We start from the raw sequence: 20,610 nt of genomic DNA on the forward strand, positions 1-20,610 counted from the left end.
AGTACTCACCATGAAGTTGTTATAGTAAGTGCTTCACTTTTTAACAACAACAAAAAGAGGTGCCAGTACAGGGTGCCCGTTAGTACCCCCTGGGGAAAAAAGCACTGTCTGTTGTTATGATGGTAAGTGCAAACATTAAAAAGGGGGCATAAATATCCCCAAGAAGAAATGTGTCCCTATGTCATGCCACAAACCTGCCACGGAACACATAAATCTAATCAATTGTTCCTTGACTGAACAGGCATGTACAGAATTGTTGCTGCAAATGAGTCAAATGACACCCATCAACATTGGTCAATGTAGTGCTTTTGATTTGAGCAATTCCAAGCTGTTGAATCTGCTGCATTATTGATAGTAAATGTCAAAATGGTTGTCCTCCCAATGAAAATACACACAAGCTTTATCCCGTTTGTAAAAAAATTAAAAAATCCAAAATGGGTTCAGGAAAAGCAAAGCAGTAAACTCATAAATGTATCTCATAAAATGATCACTAGCTTCAAATGGAACTCTTCAAGATTTTAAAAAAGTTTTGCAGTGTGAACCTAAACCATAAAAAATGGTTTACACTCTTAAATCCCATGGAAATTTATGAGACTGAAGCAGTTCTCTGTGCACAATTCCTCCTTGATTTTACTAAGGTTTAGGCATGCTTTAATAAGGTACTATTCAGAATGGTCATAGTTGTCAAAAATAACCCTGTGAATACAGATACAGTAGCAGTATTTTTAAATATTATGCTCTTGATCTAAAGAGTGGTGTAACAAGTGCATGGAGATAGTATTTTCTTCCTTAGGATTCTGAAACCAGAGATCGTCCAATGAAACTGAACGGTGGGAGATTCAGGATAGACAAAAAGAAGCAGTTCTTCACACAGTGATTAGCTAACTGACATTTGCTTCCATAAAATAATAATCACCAACTTAGGTGGCTTCAAAAGGAAATTAGACAAATTCATAGAGGATAAGGTTATCAGTGGCTACTAGTCATGGATGTAGCTTGAATGCTACATCCAGAATCAGAGACAACCTCACCTGTCACTGGGAACAACTGTGAAAGATGGCAATTGCCTTCTTGTCTGTTTATGGGCTTCCCATAGCATCTGGTTAGCCACCGTAGGAAAGAGCACACTAGCAGTTTTTTTCCAAACAGCACCCTTCCTTCCTATTCCTTGCTTGCTTCATAACAAAACACTTTCAAAATCTAGAGAAGCTTCAGAAGCAGGTATGACGCAAGAATTGCTGTTTTAAATAAACCAGACTATATGTAAACCAGACTATGAAAGAATCCCTTTCAAGTCCTAGCCTATGTTTTCTTTATTTTGCCTTAAAAAGAGAGAAGGGATCATTCTGAACAAATTGTTAGCAAGTTACAACTGTAGTCATTATGATTAGGAAGGTAAGTTGGGTGTGTAACTGTAGGCAATTTACTGTGCAGTCTTCTGCACTTCCATTGATAAACAAGTCCCATTGAGTTCAGCGTGGCTCACTTCCAGATCAGTGAGTATAAACCCCAAGAATGAGTCCCATTTGGCTCAGTGGGACTTGGAACAATTACCTGTTGGATTGCACAGTGATTCAAATGAGTGGACCCATTTCAGGTTTACTCCTTGCCATATCCAGTGGCGAAAATAGGGGGAATGAGAGCTTCAGAAGGCTGCACTACAAAGCCCCAATGGAGGAAACTAGCAACTGCAGGAGAGTTAACATTCCCTGTTAAATATTATCCTGACTTCTGGTGTGATTGGTATGTAATGGCTAAGTTGAAGAAATTCTGAAAAGCATTCTTTCTTCAGGCTAATCTTAAAAAGATCATATGAAGAGGGAAGATGTCTTTACCTGGTTAACTTATAGCTAAGCCATGTCCTGTTTAAGAGGTGACCTGCATGCTTAAGTGGCAGGTGCTGCCTAGACTTGGGTGTAGGATGGCCGCGGCAGGGGGTGGAGGGAGAAGGAGCCTGCAGTAAGGATACCACGGAACCAGCACCTGCTTCTCAACTGCTCTGGTTGCTCCCCCACTCCCAAGTCTGCACCTGCTTGTCCATACTTTGTTACTGATGGAATGCATGTTCATCTGCCTAGGGGTTCAGGTGGAAGGCCAGTAGTAAACTTGAAAAAGAATGAACAATATATGGGGCACAATCCATTTAATTTTTTTTCTCCTTCAGCACTGAGTGTACATACTCTTTGGGTGGCTTTCACAATAGAACCCAACAAATAAAACAAGGAAATTGAAAAACACAATAGAATCATTGCTGTAACAAAGGTCTGGGAAAATAGTTCTAGGATGAGAAATATATGAGTGGGGACAATAAGCCTTTCCATTATGAATAAAGGTAAATGGGTTAAACCACAGAGCCTAGGACTTGCCAATCAGAAGGTCACCAGAAGCGGCTTAGTCATGCTGGCCACATGACCCGGAAGCTGTACGCTGGCTCTCTCGGCCAGTAAAGCGAGATGAGCGCTGCAACCCCAGAGTCAGTCACGACTGGACCTAATGGTCAGGGGTCCCTTTAAAGGTAAAGGGACCCCTGACCATTAGGTCCAGTTGTGACTGACTCTGGGGTTGCGGCGCTCATCTCGCTTTATTGGCGAACCAGAGCAGCGCACGGAAACACCGTTTACCTTCCCGCCGGAGCGGTACCTATTTATCTACTTTCACTTTGACATGCTTTTGAACTGCTAGGTTGGCAGGAGTAGGGACCGAGCAACGGGAGCTCACCCCGTTGTGGGGATTCAAACCGCCGACCTTCTGATCGGCAAGTCCTAGGCTCTGTGGTTTAACCCACAGTGCCACCCGCGTCCCAGTTCCATTAGAGGACTACAAAAAACCAGTGTGGTGTAGTGGTTAAGAGCGGTAGTCTCGTAATCTGGTGAACCGGGTTTGCGTCTCCGCTCCTCCATATGCAGCTACTGGGTGACCTTGGGCTAGTCACACTTCTCCGAAGTCTCTCAGCCCCACTCACCTCACAGAGTGTTTGTTGTGGGGGAGGAAGGGAAAGGAGAATGTTAGCCGCTTTGAGACTCCATAGGGTAGTGATAAAGCGGGATATCAAATCCAAACTCTTCTTCTTCATATGAAAGCTAAGTTTCATGCTCCTAGTGACTTGCTGAGATATTGACTAACATGAAGAACCCACCAAGTTGTAGTGATCTGAGATGCACTGCAGAGGTGCATCATACTTTTTCCAGGACATGCTTAGCTTGAGCTAGATACTTGTCTGTGATGTGTCAGAGAATTCAGATAGCTAGTCCCTGTGCCAAAAAGAAGAAAAAGCAGTGTTGAGAACTGATTCAAGAATATTGAGTTCTTTCTGCTTTTAAAATAACATATTACAGTTTCATAAACAAAATCTAGTCCCCTTTTAAAAATAAATCCCATCTTTAAAATATTAACCTTTATTCCCTGTTGCTGTAATATCCCAGAACCAAACTGTTTCACAAAAGTAAACTAGTGCGCACTTAACTCCCACCACAAGTGATTAAAATTTCCCTTCACTGATTAATTTTGTTCAGTTCCAGATTTAGTTCATTGATCTATTGGTTAAACCAATTAAAGCTTGCTGCCCTACAAAAATGTCACACAGGCCTGCTTTGCATGACACGTTAAAGCCAAACCTTTGCTTAGAGAGACTGTGCAAGCTCATGATTAGGGACAAGGGAGCATAGCCACAAGTCCCCAGTTTGGACAGTCACCTTGGCCTGGCTCAGCCTGGCAGCAAAAAGGACCAGAGAGGAATAAAGCTGCCAAAAGCTCTTCCCTGGAAGCCCACACAGTCATGTGGTCCCAGTAAGTCAAGCTTTGGCTTTAGGAATCTCTGTGGTGACTTTAACCTGGTGACTTTAACCTCCACTCATCTGCCTTGACTGTATATTACCAGCAGAAGCTCTTATTTTTAGTGCTGAAGAGCAGAGCAGTGGGAGCCCACATATTTTGTGGCTTGTTTCTGTCTCTCTATCTGCTACAATTAATTTGAGAAAATTATTTAACTGTGGCTTCTCAACCCCCAGCAAATGGCAATACATTTTAGTGTCCCCCAGTACAGCATGATTCACTTACTAGAGTGCGGTGACTTAAAGGGTCACCAATGCAGAGTATATTGCAGTGAAGATAAGATATTGCTCACAAACTCCCCCTTCTCACATACTTGCAGATTGTATCTTTTTAGTTCTAATTTTAGCTTTGTGAAATTAACAAAAGTGAAGGAGCGACCCGTGTGGACACTTAAAGTTATGGTTCAGGTTGCTATCGCGCCACACAAATTTGCCAACAACATAAAGCAGGCCCAAACAGACATTCAATTAAGGTGCTATGGACAAGACTGGTCTCAAAACAAATGGTGCCCCAGGCAAGGAACACACCCAGATTTCTCCCTCCATTTAAATACCTTATTTCTTATTGTGTTTCTAGCCCATTTCACAACTCCGATCCACTATCTACATCGTATAAGTCAATGAAAATGCAAGCTAGGACCTGTAAAACTGTATTTGTTCATGCCATATAAATTTTCTGTATTAGTTGTTTCAGCTGCTGAATGACTTGTTAAGTAGATAGTCTGCGCCTGGCCTTCCTGTCACCCAGTATCCCAGGTGGTCGCCTGGCCCTAAATCTATCCATAAGCATATTGCAATCATGCCATGAATGGCTGCATGTGAATGGTTTAATGGCGAGACCACTGTATAAGGACTTCCTGCATAGCCCATACCTTCTAGCCTGATTTGAAAACATTTACACAGAAAGCATCTGTAGTACATTCATAGACTCTATACAAAGTAAAAGAAAACTGTGACACTCTGAAGAGCTTTATTGTGATAGCTATTAGCAACTAATCACATGTATGAAATAAAGGGCCTTGAGGAGGGACTGCCACTAAAATAAAGCTAAAGTTCAAGGTGTATTTGGAACAAGATCTGCAACACTGCAATTATTTGCTTTCTTGTTAGCCTTAGTTCTTATCTTGTTTAATTTGATTTATGCTGCATTATATATGCCTGTTCTTTTTAATGCTTTATTTGTCAGGAAACACAGTACCACATCCGTCAAGAGCAAGGTATTGTTAAGTGTAAAATATTATTTCCTTTATTGGGTAACCCTTCTAGGTGTGTTGCACCTGAGCAGATGGTCAACTTGCTCAAGGTATTTTTGAGAGTTTGCATTAGTGTTTTATAGATATCTAAAGTGATGTGGACAGGTATTCTCTTTCATTTTAGACCCAGATAAGTTATACATGGAAAAGATTTTGCCTGTACTTTTCCTTGCAGGGCTGATCATTTTGTTCATTTTGTAACTAATACGTTAACTTTAACCAATCATACTCTGTACCAGCAAACACCTGCCTGCCTCCTTCAGATATAATAAAACCACTTTACAATGTATATTCATTGTGACATTATGAAAACTGTAATGTTAGATATAGGTATGGACATAGATATATGTACGTAGGCCACATAGTCTGAAAACCGCTTTTCATGCTACCTGTTTGTACTCAAATGCAAATTATGTACATATCCAATCAGTGTAAACAGCATGCATGTTTGGTAGGAGAGGTGTGTCTTCTCAGAAGTGGAATTTGGTAATAGATGGCTGCTTTTGAGTTTCAAAAATCAGACTTTGCAGGATTTCACCCTTTGCAACAGCAATAATAGCAGCTGTCTAGCACTCTAGACATTTTCAGAGCATTTCGTTTCAGAATGCGCTGCAAAAAGCCAGGTCAGCATGTTCAGTCCCGTATTTCAGATAGGGGTGTGCGGCTTTCTTGAGGCCACTTAGTAAAAGCTCATAGCAGAGGTGAGATTTCAACCGGGGATTTCTTGTCCACACAGCCCAGCCTCTTAGCCTCAACCTCTCTAAGCTTGTGGGGTATGTGTATATAAGGGAATGGCCCATAACAGCATGAAAAGAGCCTGCTAGATCAGGCCAGTCGCCCATCTACTCCAGCCTCCTGCTTTCACAACGGCCAACCAGATGTTTGTGGGAAACCAGGGAGCAGATAATGAGCAGAAGAGCACTCTCCCCTCCCATAGTTTCCAGAAACTGGTATTTGGAAGCATTGCTCCCTCCATCTGCGGCAGCTGAGCATAGCCATTGTGGTTTTGCATATCTAATTCTCACAGTGTACGTGAGAAGGATGTTTTCCGCTTGTGCTGGTCTTCAGCTGGTCCACACGGCAGGTGGCACAATCCATCCATCCTTTTTCCTTGCACAGTTCTCTGCAGTGCACTTACTACTCCAGTGTCAAAAGAGGAGTGCAGGAAACCACTCTGTGGGGGGAGGGTGCCCCAAAATGAATCCCTTTGAGCTTTAGAAGTGAATTTAACTGATTTGGGTTTCGATTAATAAACAAGGCTCTGTTTGTTGTGTGTCTCTTGGTGTGTTTTTGATTTTCAGGGTCTTTTCATGGGACACAAAAATGTAAAGCGATATTGAAATCTTTGTTTAGGTTCACTCCAGAGCCTTGGCTTACAGTAAATATCAGTTTTGTTCAACCAAAGTATCACTTTACACAAATCTCCCAATGAAGCACAGTAAATAAACTTTTCCGAGCATATATAAACCCCAAACTGCTGTTCTGTTTACTGTTAAATATTTACTGTGTGAAGCATTAGGGACATTTAAGAACTGGTTATTCTTGTTTTGTCCTTTCAACAGATATCTTAGCTGGTAAGACCCTCCTTTTCAACTGCATTGTGTTTGCTGCTGCCTTGACTAAGCAGGAAGGACTTAACTTAAGCTCTAGTCTTCTGGGTATATCCTACCCTTGTTCCAAGGTGCACAAGATGGCATGTGCCCCCCACCCCCGAGAATTGTACAAAATGGGTTAAGCTGAGAGACGGTGAACTAGCCCAAGTCACTCTGTCAACCATACCAGCCTAACATTAGTAATGCTCACAGTTCTGAAATCTTAGATATTCAAGCTGGAGGGTCACTTCTATAATGTTCATTCTACCATCATGTGATCTGCTCATTTGCATGGATTGATTTATCTGACTGATATCTTATATTTACTGACACTTATATTTATCCTTGTCAACATTCATTCAGCCTTTACTGGCATAATCCTTGTCAACATTTCCCTCATTGCAAGCAGAGGTAGGTGGATATGTGCCACTGTTCACATCAATGAGGTTCATCCTTGATTTGGGACTAAGCCAAGTTGCCCTTCAGTTTTTTACTTAACAAACACTAACATCCATACAACCATCTGGCTGTAGCTATCAGTCATTTAATTAAAGCATCTACTGCACTTTCTTTTAAAGACATCTTTAACAGGTTTAAGATTACCATTTAAAGTCATTGAAAATAACCTAATCTACACATAGCTCATGCATAACTGTCTTAAACACCTTCTACATTTTCCACCAAACTTCTCTGTAGATACGCAACTGTGTTTGAAAAGATGAGTGCTCCTCTTCCTCCTCTTCTCTTCCTCCTCCTCTTCCTCCTTCTCCATTGTTTTCCTTTTCCCAGGACCATGGAGTCAGTGGATCTTTTTTACTTTTCCAAGGAAAGCATCCTTCAGCCACTTCTGCATGGGAGCTGTGAAGCCATTCCATGCACTTGAGGCTGCATGACAATGATGGGGCCCATAACATGTTTCCCCCTGGGTGGGAAAATCCCATGTGGCTGTGAAGGGCGCTACAAGTATAGTAGAAACAGAAGCTGGTGTCTTTGCCCAGAGGTTGATTGTTTGCATTTAAAGCTAGGGTTCTGTTACCACATTGGTCTATGCAAGTATATGTGCATGAAGAAAAAAAGGTGCTGTTACATTTTTTAAAAAACGATGATGGAAAGCTTGCCTAGGCATGGATAGTACCATATGGTAAGCTCAAATAGGCTATGAGTATGAGGCGGGAGCAAGTTCCCCAGTCGGGTTCTCTCGATTGTTAAATGAAAGGGGACCAGAAACGTCTCTTCAGTAGGATCTACACTGCTGGAGTGGCACCTAAAATGAATGGGACTGCCTATCACCAGTAATTAAGTCATCCATCAAAGACAAAATGCACACACCTCACAGCAAGAGCTGCCAGGTGGGGCTGTGTCCTGGCTCTCCTCGTGCCATGGGCAAAGGGCTTTGACTCTGCTAGGCATTGCTGGAAAGCATTCAGGCAAAAGCAGCTTGTGTATAGGTAGCAGTAGGATCCCTCCTGCTCCACCGTCCCCACCATCCTTCCCCCCGTCCTTTGATTTCTCATTATGTGTTCCTGGGAGGCTGCTGCAGCTGGCACAGCCTCCTTGCCATTCAGGCAGCCTCACACTGAGCGCATTCTCAGGGTTGCACATGTTTGGTACTGCTGGGATGGTAAACTAACAGCAGGCCCGTAGCCATGGGGGTGGAGGCAGCTGTGGTATTCTAGGCTTCCCACCCCCCTAGCCTTTGCTTGTGGAGAGATAAAGAAAATATCCAGGCGTTATTCCACCCAGTTGCTCAGTAAGAAGTAAATGGGCTCCTTCTCTTCCTGGGTTCTTGGTGCGAAAGCAGTTGGACGTTAAAATTAATAACTAGTAAGTTGATTTAACCAGTTGCCTGTCTTTAAAACATCAAAAGGCTTATATATCTGGCATTTTGTTATTTGAATGTTTTGCTTATCCTCTGTGCCCTCCAATATATCCAGCACAAAATGTCTAGCTACAATATATCCAGCTCAAAGCAGGTCTGACTACTTGTCGCATCTCCAAATCCAGTCACTTTTGGGGGGGGGGTGTCCAGTGGCCTTCTAACTTTGTGCGATGTACTCCAACAATACTTTCCCTCACTTTTCTAAGAATTAGATAGGTTTGTCTCTTATTTTTCCCTGTATGGGGGGGGGGGGGTTGTAGCCACAGCATCTTCTGTATGGTGGAGGAAGGCAATAAGACACATGACTACAGTTTGGAGCCATTCTTCCTTCCAGCTCCTGTTTTGAGGCATATGGAGTCAGTGCTTCATTTATCCCCATCTCATCCACTAAACATTGCTGTCAAAATTAGAGATACCGGCCATGTTTGCATGTCACAATAAGCCAAGGCTGGGGGCTTTTCATCTTTCATTGGGAATGAGCAGCATGCTTCATTCCTCCCCTGGCAGAAACCAGGAAGGCTTGGTTTCTCATGGCATCTGAACCTGGGATCATGGTTTGTTTCCCCCTAACAAATCAGAATTGCAAGACATTCCTAAACTACGGTTTGTTGTTGGCTTCTGAATTCTACCTTGTTGGGGAGAAGCAAACAACAATCCTGGGTTCAGATGCCGTGGGAAGTCAAGTGTAATTGCAGCTTTCTGGTTTATTTGTCCCCCTTGCATCACAAATATGGCCCTGGTACAAGCGAAGAGTGGAATGGAAAATTGTGGAATGTACTTCTGCTGTACCTATGTATGTATGTATGTATTTACTGCCCTTCCTCCTAACGGAGACAAGGGTAGCAAATAGGAAGCAAAAAAGCAAAAAAATTTATTTAAAACATTTTAAAAACAATTCTAATAAAGATGGAGACGAGGCTTAAAAGGCTGTTTGGAAGAGGGAGGCCTTCAGTAGGCATAGAAAAGACTGTAGGGATGGCACCTGTCTAAAGGGAAGATATTCTAGGATATGTGCCACAACACTAAAGGCCCAATTCCATCCATAGTGGCTGGGGAAACTCAGCCAGATGGGCGGGGTATAAATAATAAATTATTATTATTATTACATTGCATGGAACAGACCTTCTAATAAGATGGTATAAGTCAGGCATAGGCAAACTCGGCCTTCCAGCTGTTTTGGGACTACAATTCCCATCATTCCTAACCACTGGTCCTGTTAGCTAGGGATGATGGGAGTTGTAGTCCCAAGACATCTGGAGGGCTGAGTTTGCCTATGCCTGGTGTAAGTTGTGTAGGACTACACCGAAACAAGCACCTTGAGCTTAGCCCAATAGCTAATTGATATATTATTGTAACGGAATCATGGTAAGCACGGGCAACAACTCCTCTCTCTTCCCTTTTAAATGCTTTAACAGCTTGATCAGGTTGATTCAAGAGGTGTCCAGCTTGGCTCTCTCTTCATCCGAGGCCTAGCTTTGATGATTAAAGCCAATAATACCTGTGGCCTCCCCTTTAAAGCGGATGACATAATGGCGTGGAGTGTATTCGATGGAAACCTCTTTCACATGAAATACCTGCAAGCCCACAGAGGATGCTCTTTACATGATCTTTTGGAAGGCAATGTAAGTACATAAGCTTGGGGTGGGGGTTGTTTTATTTAAAAGAAAAGCAAGCTTAGTTTGGGGATAATTTTTATTTTAGGAAAGCTAACCCTGTTTTCTTTGGAAAATAAAAGAAGGTTTTCAGTGGTAGTACTTCCCCTTTGCAAACTTTTGTGCTTTTCCAGCAGTGGAAATCCACCTTGTCAAATTGAAAAGAGATCCCACTTGCTAATTGTTTCTGTTGCTGATGTAATGAATAAAAATATAAATGCAACCATCTTCTTCATTTTTTATTTTGGTCTTGAGATGAAAATCTAAAACTTACTTTTCTCAAGTTCCTTTGCCTTTCCCCACCCTGAGAGCCACATTCCCAGGCAGGGTGGGTAATGTTAATTATTATTAGTTCATTAAATTTGTATACTGCTCTTCATCTGAAGAGTAGAGCAAAGTCCCTTACAGCCAGTGTCAGGATTCAAATCCAGATCGGGGACCTGTGCTAGCGGTTCACAGCATTTCTATGCTGGTTGGGGAGAAAGATAAACCTATCCTTCTGCAGGCAGATGACAATTATCCAGAGACTGGAGGAGATTTCCCATCCATTAGGGCCTTAAGTCATAGATAGACAACTTGGTGAACCTGGAGGTGCTCATTGAAACCACACTGCACATGTCTCTCTAGCAGCTCTGCAACATAACTAACCTGACTGGAAGCACACAGTGCTGAGCTAGAAGTGAAAGGATGTATTGGCACTGAGTCCCTAAAGTATAAAGTAAAGGTAAAGGGACCCCTGACCATTAGGTCCAGTCGTGGCCAGCTCTGGGGTTGCGGCGCTCATCTCGCTTTATTGGCCGAGGGAGCTGGCGTACAGCTTCCGGATCATGTGGCCAGCACGACTAAGCTGCTTCTGGCGAACCAGAGCAGCGCACGGAAACACCGTTTACCTTCCTGCCAAAGCGGTACCTATCTATCTACTTGCACTTTGACGTGCTTTCAAACTGCTTGGTTGGCAGGAGCAGGGACCGAGCAACGGGAGCTCACCCCGTCGCGGGGATTCAAACCGCCGACCTTCTGATCAGCAAGTCCTAGGCCCTGTGGTTTAACCCACAGTGCCACCCGTGTCCCTACAGTATAGCCTAGATAAATGTTCTGGGGATTTCAGTGTGACTTCTTTGAAAAAGAGAGGGAGAGGTTGCCATTGCTTTCATTATTTCCTTGTCTGCAGGAATCTTGGCTTGCCAAGTTTCAGGATCTGATGTCCCTTATTTGCAAAACTTGCTCAGCAAGAGGCAGGATAATTCAGAGCAGACAGCGACTGGACAGCTTCGTGACAGGTAGGTGCCATGTGAGTTCTTTTTGCAAACCACTTTGAGGTGTGTGTGTGTTTGCATTAACGGACGGTTCGTGTGGCAAAAGAAACATATATGGCAATATACCTGCAAGGTATGCATGGTTTCCTATACGTATCTGTACAGAAAACTCACCAAATATGAAGCTGTCCTACGCATGCCCACAATAAGGACCATGTTCATTGCTTCTGTGCTTTTAAATTGCAGTAGTTAGTAATTTTCAAGTTTTGCTTAAAGCAGAATATCAATAATTATGTCAGCTGAAACTTTAAATTAATTTATTTGCTATAACTTTCAGTTAGTTAGCTTTCAACGTAAGAACTCTGGATTTTGTTTTGTTAGTGCGCTAGCAGTTTCAAGTGTCATAAATTCCTTTCCAGAGAGACGAGGAAGGGGAAGAGGTACTCACTTTCGGAATCCAAACAGAATTCCATCTCGTCCTTATCGTGATCAGGGCAGTGACTCTCTGTGGTGGAGAGACCGTCAGCCACCTGGCCATTCATATGAATCCCAGCCTCCAGGTAAAAAGAATGCAGCTTATAGATTAGCATTCAACTACATACTTGCAAATTCTTTCACTGCATCAATATTTTGATATATAAGAGCATGTATTAAAAGACTTTAACTTAACCACTGACAAGCTGTTAGCTGACTTCATACAGTGAAATGTAGGAATAGGTGAGGAACCAGCTCATCTTAATTATGCATCAGTGACATTTTATAATAAGGTCACAAATAGATTATTGCATCAATAATCACAACAAAATTAAGCATCTCCCTCCATCTATTCTAAATCTGCCCCACATATGCACGCAAATTTTTCCTGTTCCAGCAGAAGCTTTATGTCGTTTGTTTTATTCCAGTTTCTTAAGGAATTTCAGTGGCGTGTTGTGTCAATCGCTTGCAGTTTCAGATTCTAATTTGTTACCCAATTCAGTATGATTGAGCTTTTGTGCAGAATCTCTATTTAATGGGTCTTGGACATACTTGAAAGTGAGCTTACAATTGCAATAAAGGGTTTTCCTCTTTCAAGCCTGAGATGTATTCAGTGTGATTAAAATATCACACTTAATTGTCTGTAATTTTCCTCCATCTCACCACCACAATTTGGCAGCCCTATATTAGTCCTCTTGTAAACATCAAGCTTAGAGCACCTGTTAATTTATCAGCTGAAACAATGCAAGTTTAATTTGCCACTTTAAACAACTGCCTCTCTAACAAAGTCTTATATCTCTGTATGTGACTGATTTTGGGGTAATTTGGAAGGATTATGACAGCACAGAGTATGGAACCAGGCCAAGCCTTCTCAAAGCTTGGGGTGAAAAAGGCCTGTATAGCCAATCCTCTTGCATCATCTGAGGTTGCCTGGGCAGAGAGGAGGCTGAGCACTTTCTCTGGAGTTCTGTACATTAGGGCAAATGGCCACTGTTCTACCAACATCACCCAGCCTACAACCAATCCATGGCCCGTCAGCTTCCTCCTCCCTAGTGTCAATGTTGCTCTTGCAGAACTCAGCAGGGAGGAGGATGGGAACAAAACTAGAATTAGTTGGCTTTGTCTGTCGTTGGCTCTGGCTCCTCCTACTGGTGATCTCCCTGCAGTCTCAATGGGCACCAGCCATGACCTGGTTCTGTGTTGGGTATTTTGTTCTTCTCCCACCCCCAGAAGAAATTACAGAGAAAAACAACTAGTTGAGAATTCAGAGGTTGTGCCCCTTCTCACAGCATCCACTGGCCAGAGAGGAAAGAAGGAAGCAGCGTGATTTGGATTTCCTAATAAGACAGTGAATTGTCCCTCTTGACTTGAATCCTTCATGGCATTCAATTAAAAGAGATAGGAATTCATCCTCTAAGAAAGTAGAAGCCGTACCTCTTTCTTCATAGAAGGCAGGCACCAGGAGAGGGGAGTGTGAGTTCCTCCATTCAAACCAAACACCTTCAAGGGCTGCCTTAGCAGGGCCTATTTTCTAATGTTTAATCTCACACTCAGTAAGAGAACACATCCAGTTTCCAAATCTCTTAATGCTTTGCATAAATACACTGGTAGTTTTGAAGCAATGCACATTTGAGTTCAAATTTATGTTAGTATTCCATGGCAGGCAGGAACTGCTTCATGCAATAAGCTAAGTATGGACTGTGAATTGAAGCATCCTTTCATTCAAGTTGGTCGCAGATGTCTATAAAGTTACCTGAAACAGCCATTGTTGATAGATAATTCATAACTCCATTAGGGTGTAAATAAAGAGCCATGCTCTTCCAGCTTTTTATTCTACCTCTTCTTCCCATCAATTACAATTCTGTATCCTATGTAGTCCCACAGTGTTCAGTCATGTCCCCTGTGACTTTACAAATCTACATGAAACCACTGAGTGGAATATAGGGTCAAGGTGCTTGTTATTCACAAGCTGCATGAAAGTAGGAGCAAAACGGGGAATGCTCAAGATGTGTGCACAAACCACTCATCTTGGCTTAGAATTATGTGTGAACATGAGAAATATAGGTTCAAAAACATTGTGTCACCCTGGGTGGGATATAAATTAAGCCTGTCTGGTCTCTTAAATCTGAGGGCGAATCCCTTTTCATAGTCCTACCATTAGAAGAGTTATATTGGGTGGTAATACAGTGAAACATCAGTTTTTGAGCATCTCGGGAGTCAAATGTTTCAGCTTTCGAATGCCAAAAACCCGGAAGTAACTGCTTCGGTTTTCAAACGCTTTTCGGAAGCCAGATGTGCAACACTGCTTCCGTATTGAGTTTTCCAGATGTAAATTCTTCCGGAAATGCATGCTTTGGTTTTCGAACGTTTCGGAAGTCAAACGGTCTTCCGGAATGGATTATGTTCAAAAACCGAGGTTCCACTGTACTACAAAAAGGGTGTTCTCTGCAGCGGTGCCCACATCATGAAATGCCCTCTCCAGGAAGTATGACTGATGCCAGCTATGTTGATATTTCCCCCGTTTGCCTGGGCCTTCTCAGGGTTTTCTTAATGGTTTATATTGCTAGGTTGTTATGAGTTGTGCTAGTTTAAAGGGATATTTTATGCTTGCCATTAAGGTTGAATCTAGGGATTTTTTTATCTGCTTTGTTTGTCTGATGGTTTAGCTTTCAAGTGGATTGATTGCAAGTTGAATGGTGGGATAAAAGTGTACTGAACAAATAAATCCTAAAATGAATAAAATAATTTCTGAACTGTTACCAGGGATGCTCTTTGAACATTAAAAATAATCTTTTTCCCTCCATCAGGTCGAGGATATGGACCAAGACACCAACCTCCCAGGGGACAAAGATTCTAAGTAAATAGCTGCAATAGTAATTAATGGAAAGAGATAGAAAGTGAGTTAATGAAAAGTTTTTAAAGCTATTTTAAAAGATTTTTAGACGCATTTGTAAAATAAAATAAAATTCTTTTTGGCCCCATTTACTTTTTTTAAAAAACATTTGAATTTGTACCTAGTATAAAACATGTTTTAGAGTTTTGCCTCAATAAAGCTGTCAGACAAAGGCAGGACTAAGTAATATTGAGCCCCAGAGCTGTATCTACTCCCCAAGGGTTCCATCACCTGCCTTTCTGCCCCTGTGGTAACAACGATAGGCCAGGCATTCCAAGGGAAGAGATAGTGGGGGAGCCTTTGTACTTCGGTTTATGAGGCCTATATAGCCTACATTTGAAAGTACTGCCCATACTATCTTTAAGGCTACTTCCTCTTGAATATTTGACATCTGCTGTCAAAACACGAGGACCAAATTCTCTAGTGTGGATGTTGACATGGGAGGCAATGGGTGAGGTCTTGATACAGTTGCCGTAGTTTTCTTTATTAATGTTTCTACTGAATTCACTGATCCTCCCCCAAATAAATAAAGTTAAATAATGTAAAACTGTGTTATCGCAACATACATACATACACAGCACATTATCCCCCTCCCAATGTCTTCCTATTCTCTTAATAAATGGTTTCAGAATTGCAGCCCAGAGGCAGTTCAACTTTACATCTAGGTGGTCTATAAACCAAGCTATCAACACGAGCATCATAGTTTTATAACATTTGTCCATAACCAGCAGGGAATGCCCCTCAGGTTTTTAGGGTTGTTGTTGTTGTTTTGCTGCGTAACATGGTGTAGTCTATTTTAAAGAGCTGAGAGCACCGAAGCACATACATATTTGTTGTTCTTCTTCTAGTGCATGATCCGAGCTCCTTGTCTGAGGTATAGAATCGACTTGCATAGACAGAATTAAAAATAATTATCACAGCAAATCAACATTCACCTACACTTGTCTGTTATCAGCTAGAGAGTTATAAAGATCAGGAGGGGCTTACTTATGTAGTTCCAAACTGTTGTTTCAAACAAAAGTTTCATTTCATTTTGTATTGCCACACAAACATGGCAAATGTTCTTTTTTCTGTGAATATATAGAGTAGTTGCTTACTTTAGCTCCATGACTGTTTGTTTGTGTTTTTAGGTGGCCCCAGATGATTCTCCTCCTGGGTGGAACTGGAGGGAGGAAGAGTGAGAGAGGAAAAGGAGGTCTGATAATGTATGGAAAATTAATCATTATTAATCATTAAAACCAATTGACAGATTTATATTGCTGGAAGAGCAATTAAGCACATTCTAGCTTTTAAAAAATGAGCTGTGTAATGTAGCTTGCCTTGACCTGAAGAGCTATGCTTAAAACACAGCAAAACCTATTATAGTGAAAGGGAAAATCTTCAAAATGGGGTGTGGGCAATCTTTGATGTTTCCAGCTCTTACTGATATGGGTGCTTTTGTGCCAATAAAAAATAATGATTTCATTAGCAGTCAGTTATTGGTACCCACAATGTATATTGGTATATCTCTTTGATAGAACTGCACCCTATTTTTCAAGCAGAGTTTCCAAAGCAGTTCACAGCATACGTAAGACATAATTGAAGCATCAGAGTGAATTGTATTTTAATATTCTAACATAAACACACCTGAAATCTGATTATGGGAGAAATTTAATTCTGGACAAACTAGGAGAGATAAAGGGACGCGGGTGGTGCTGTGGGTTAAACCACAGAGCCTAGGACTTGCTGATCAGAAGGTCAGCGGTTTGAATCCCTGTGACGGGGTGAGCTCCCATTGCTCGGTCCCTGCTCCTGCCGACCTAGCAGTTCGAAAGCACGTCAAAGTGCAAGTAGATAAATAGGTACCGCTCCAGCAGGAAGGTAAACGGCGTTTCCGTGCGCTGCTCTGGTTCGCCAGAAGCGGCTTAGTCATGCTGGTCACATGACCCGGAAGCTGTACGCCGGCTCCCTCGGCCAGTAAAGTGAGATGAGCGCCGCAACCCCAGAGTCGGTCACGACTGGACCTAATGGTCAGGGGTCCCTTTACCTTTTTTAGCAGAGATAAAGATTATATATTTGCTATATTTTGGTGAGTGTATTATGTTTGCAATTAATAAAGAAAAGGGCGGTCATGAGTGTGTAATGCAGCTTTCCCAAATAAAATTAACCCAATGCCATATCATCATAGTATTGTGCTTATATATATGTAGGTGTGAAAAGCAGAGAAAATAATACAGAATACTGTTTAGTTAACAGGCTAACTAGGTGAGAGAGTGGCTGGCCCCTTAACTCCAACCAGTTTGGGATGATGCTCATTGCTTGGATCCATTCTCTTTGGCCAGCTCCCCTGCTACAGCAGGCAGAGAGATTGCCATCTCATTTTTAAACCTCTGAGATCAGCAGTGAGTATCCAGGAAGTTCTTTCAACACAGAGAGCCTAATTCAATCCCTTGTAGGACAAAGGTGATAGCTAACATTACAGGAGCACATCTCACCAGCAGAAAATGTATGAATGAAGCAGAGTTTATCACATCACTAGGGATCTCTTTTTTAAAATATATATTCAAAATGTGGCGTTTCAAATAGCTCTCATAGAAGGTTCATACAAAGCTAGATAATTTTTTAGCTCTAGTTCATCTTCCCAACTGTAGAAGACACACTAAAATTTGCATGGCACCTGGTGACTCATATAAAGGTTTAAGATAAGTCCTTTCATACCCTGGGGAAACTGAAATAGGTATTTTCTTCTGCTTCTATTTCCTAATCAATGCTTCCTTCCAACAAACAGTCATACACAATTGATCTTTTAGTAGTAATATCTCCATTTCTTTTCACTAGGACTTTCGGGAATAGTTCAGCCATTTGTAAATAGGCACACAATATATACATACTTTTACATGTATATTGAATGCATGTCCAGTGGTCAAAATGATGCAGTGTGTGACTATTGTTAGTTTTCTTCTGGCATAATCATGGCTATACTTTTGCAAAATTCCAATTCAGGTAGCGCTTCCTTGTGGATTGTAGCCTTTCTCCTGAATTTAAGCTTGATAAAGTGGTACCTCGGGTTAAGTACTTAATTCGTTCCGGAGGTCCGTACTTAACCTGAAACTGTTCTTAACCTGACACACCACTTTAGCTAATGGGTCCTGCTGCTGCTGCTGCTGCTGCTGCTGCTGCTGCTGCTGCTGCCGCGCTGCCGGAGCACTATTTCTGTTCTCATCCTGAAGCAAAGTTCTTAACCCGAGGTACTATTTCTGGGTTAGCAGAGTCTGTAACCTGAAGCGTATGTAACCCGAGGTACCACTGTATATGGTCCCTGTCACACAATCTTCATGCAAAAGCAGGCTCTTAAAAAAAAGTGCACATAAAAATCAAACTTCTGTTGAACCAAATTGTAGACTGAAAACAAGGTAATTATGGAGCGCACTGGCTTATCTGATAAAAAATCATTTTGCTCAAGAAGTTTATGATTAGAGTCGCTGCTGGCTGTATTTATATTATAAGTAGATTTCATGTTCAGTTATATCTTAAAATTTTGCTCATCTAGGACTTAAATGAGGATTTGAATATCATTTGATATTCACCATTACCTTATCCCACAGCTTTATTTTCACTAATTCCCTTTCTTATCATCTCTCTGTCTCACCTATAGTTTTATTATTTGTGGCATTCTTGCATTTATCCTGCATTTCCATGGTATATGCCTTCCAGGTACATGATGTTTAATTTCTGTTATCTGCTGTGTGTATCAATGACATCTTATTATTCTTAGACTTCCTGGTTCTTCTTATTTTTAAGTAACCTTCACAATTTTTAGGATCAGTATACTATTTCTTTGTTGATCATTGAGGCTTTTGTTTCTCTCCCTCTTAATTTTCTTTCAATTTTGGGTTCAAGGTTGCTTTTGACAAAATGTACCATGGCTTGGACCCTAATTTCAGTTCTGTAAATAGAACTCCCCACCTCCTATCCTTTCATCCTCTACAGCTTCCTGCTGAGAGTTAGGAACCTCAGAAAAGCATATGATGTAGGGGATGGGCTGCAGTGGGACAAGGGAATCCCCCCTCTCCCCCCAAAAAGAACCCATACATCTTCATATACGTATGGGCCATCTTTGCTGTGAGGCCCACAATATCCACTCCCTGCTTTGCTGGCCTATTTCTACCTGGCCTGGGAGGGTGGGGCCCAGACTGACTCTTGCTTCAAAAGCTCCTGCTACTGCAGAAGGAGCCAGAGGCCATCTTACAAGACCTGTCGCTCAGGAGGGACCAGGGGCCAGGAGGTGGGGAGCTTTTGTTGGGATCACGAGTTTAATTTTGGAGAGGCTTAATTTTTGCTGTTACTGGTATTATGTTTTTGTATCTTTATTCTTACACCGTATTATGAATTATGTGGGGATTTTTCAGTTTTATTGTATCCTTATTGAGATATTTTCATTTATTGTTTATGACTTAAATTTAGTTTTAGTTTTTTTGTAATTTTGTAATTCATTTCATGTTGTAAGCTGCTTTGAGCCTGTTATAACTATGGAAAGGTGGCATGCAAATAAATGATAACTTTTGGAGGCTTGTTGTTCTTTCCATAATTGTAATTTGTTATCCTCCAAAATCACTTTATTATTATTATAATTGCTCTGTCCCAGTTCCTGCCAATCTAGCAGTTCAAAAGCAAGTCAAAGTGCAAGTAGATAAATAGGTACTGCTCCGGCAGGAAGGTAAATGGTGTTTCCGTGCACTCTGGTTTCTGCCAAGCGTTCTGTTGCACCAGAAGTGGTTTAGTCATGCTGGCCACATGACCCGGAAAGCTGTCTATGGACAAACGCCGGCTCCCTCGGCCTGAAAGCGAGATGAGCACCGCAACCCCATAGTCGCTTTTGACTGGACTTAACCGTCCAGGGGTCCTTTACCTACATTTACTTGAGAGGGCATTACTGTGGGCCTAAATATTTTAACTGATATTACGGTTCCGCCACCATTTGCAAGTGGAATTTATTCATTTTTACCTCACCCTTCCTCCCTCAGCAGCACAGGGCAACTTAAAGCATAACTGCTATGTGCCTGCTTTCAAACAAAGCCAAACAGCTGTGATAGCACAGTTTACTCAACCTTGGGGATTTATTAAGAACAAGCTCGGACGTCAAATAAGGTGTGCTAGTTTCATTGTTGATACGAAGGAACACTGAAAAGTGAAAACGCCAGTCATGAACTTAAGTCAGTGCCTTGGGGCAGCGTGTGATTTTTTTTTGTCGTCGTTCAAAACCCAGGCCCAGTTACCTAGGAGCTGAGAGAAGCAATGCATTTGGAGACCACTTGCTTTGTGAAAAATCAACACATACAATAACACGATCAGACCATGATTAGAAATCGTACAGAGGGACTGTGATTGTTTAAAAGCCAGTCTTGGGAAACACTGTGCTTAGACATTTTGAAACCCCTTCTGTGGCCCTAGAAAGCGCAGATGGCCCATGGTCTTTATCTTGAAAAGCAAAGGATCATTCCCATTTTGCAGCAAGGCTTCCACTTATCAGGGCCTACCAGTAGCAATTTGCAACAATAGAGGAACAAAGATGCCATTTGACCTAGAATACAATTTTCAACTAATTAATAAAGTGACCATTAGTTCCTGAGGGGATAATAACAGGAGTAAGAGCAAATTACTGTGCTAACTAATGCTTGCTAAGGGGGTGCAAAGGAGACACGGTCATTGTATTGCAAATGTATTGAGGCTCTATTCTCCCCACCCACACCCACCCCACTAATACTCTTAAAGTGCTCCCACTCAACACTTGCTCCTTCTAGG

The 20,610-nt window shown here is 41.8% G+C and overlaps 1 protein-coding gene across 4 annotated transcripts in view; it reads left to right on the plus strand.

Moving 5' to 3' along the window:
* Positions 1–19,373, plus strand: part of FAM120B (family with sequence similarity 120 member B) — a 37,337-nt gene extending 17,964 nt beyond the window's left edge. For 3 of the 4 annotated variants that reach the window (XM_080998630.1, XM_080998631.1, XM_080998632.1), the window contains exons 7-11: positions 9,970–10,176; positions 11,378–11,486; positions 11,882–12,022; positions 14,744–14,793; positions 15,960–19,373. In XM_080998630.1, coding sequence (XP_080854756.1) covers positions 9,970–10,176; positions 11,378–11,486; positions 11,882–12,022; positions 14,744–14,793 — 507 coding nt within the window. In that variant the 3' untranslated portion in view covers positions 15,960–19,373. Of the gene's footprint in view, positions 1–9,969; positions 10,177–11,377; positions 11,487–11,881; positions 12,023–14,743; positions 14,834–15,959 lie in introns of all 4 variants that reach the window. The other variant, XM_080998633.1, reaches the window with a different exon arrangement.
* Positions 19,374–20,610: the final 1,237 nt, after the last annotated feature.

The sequence above is a fragment of the Podarcis pityusensis genome (assembly GCF_964106645.2).
Source record: "Podarcis pityusensis genome assembly, chromosome: 3".
Classification (NCBI taxonomy): domain Eukaryota; kingdom Metazoa; phylum Chordata; class Lepidosauria; order Squamata; family Lacertidae; genus Podarcis; species Podarcis pityusensis.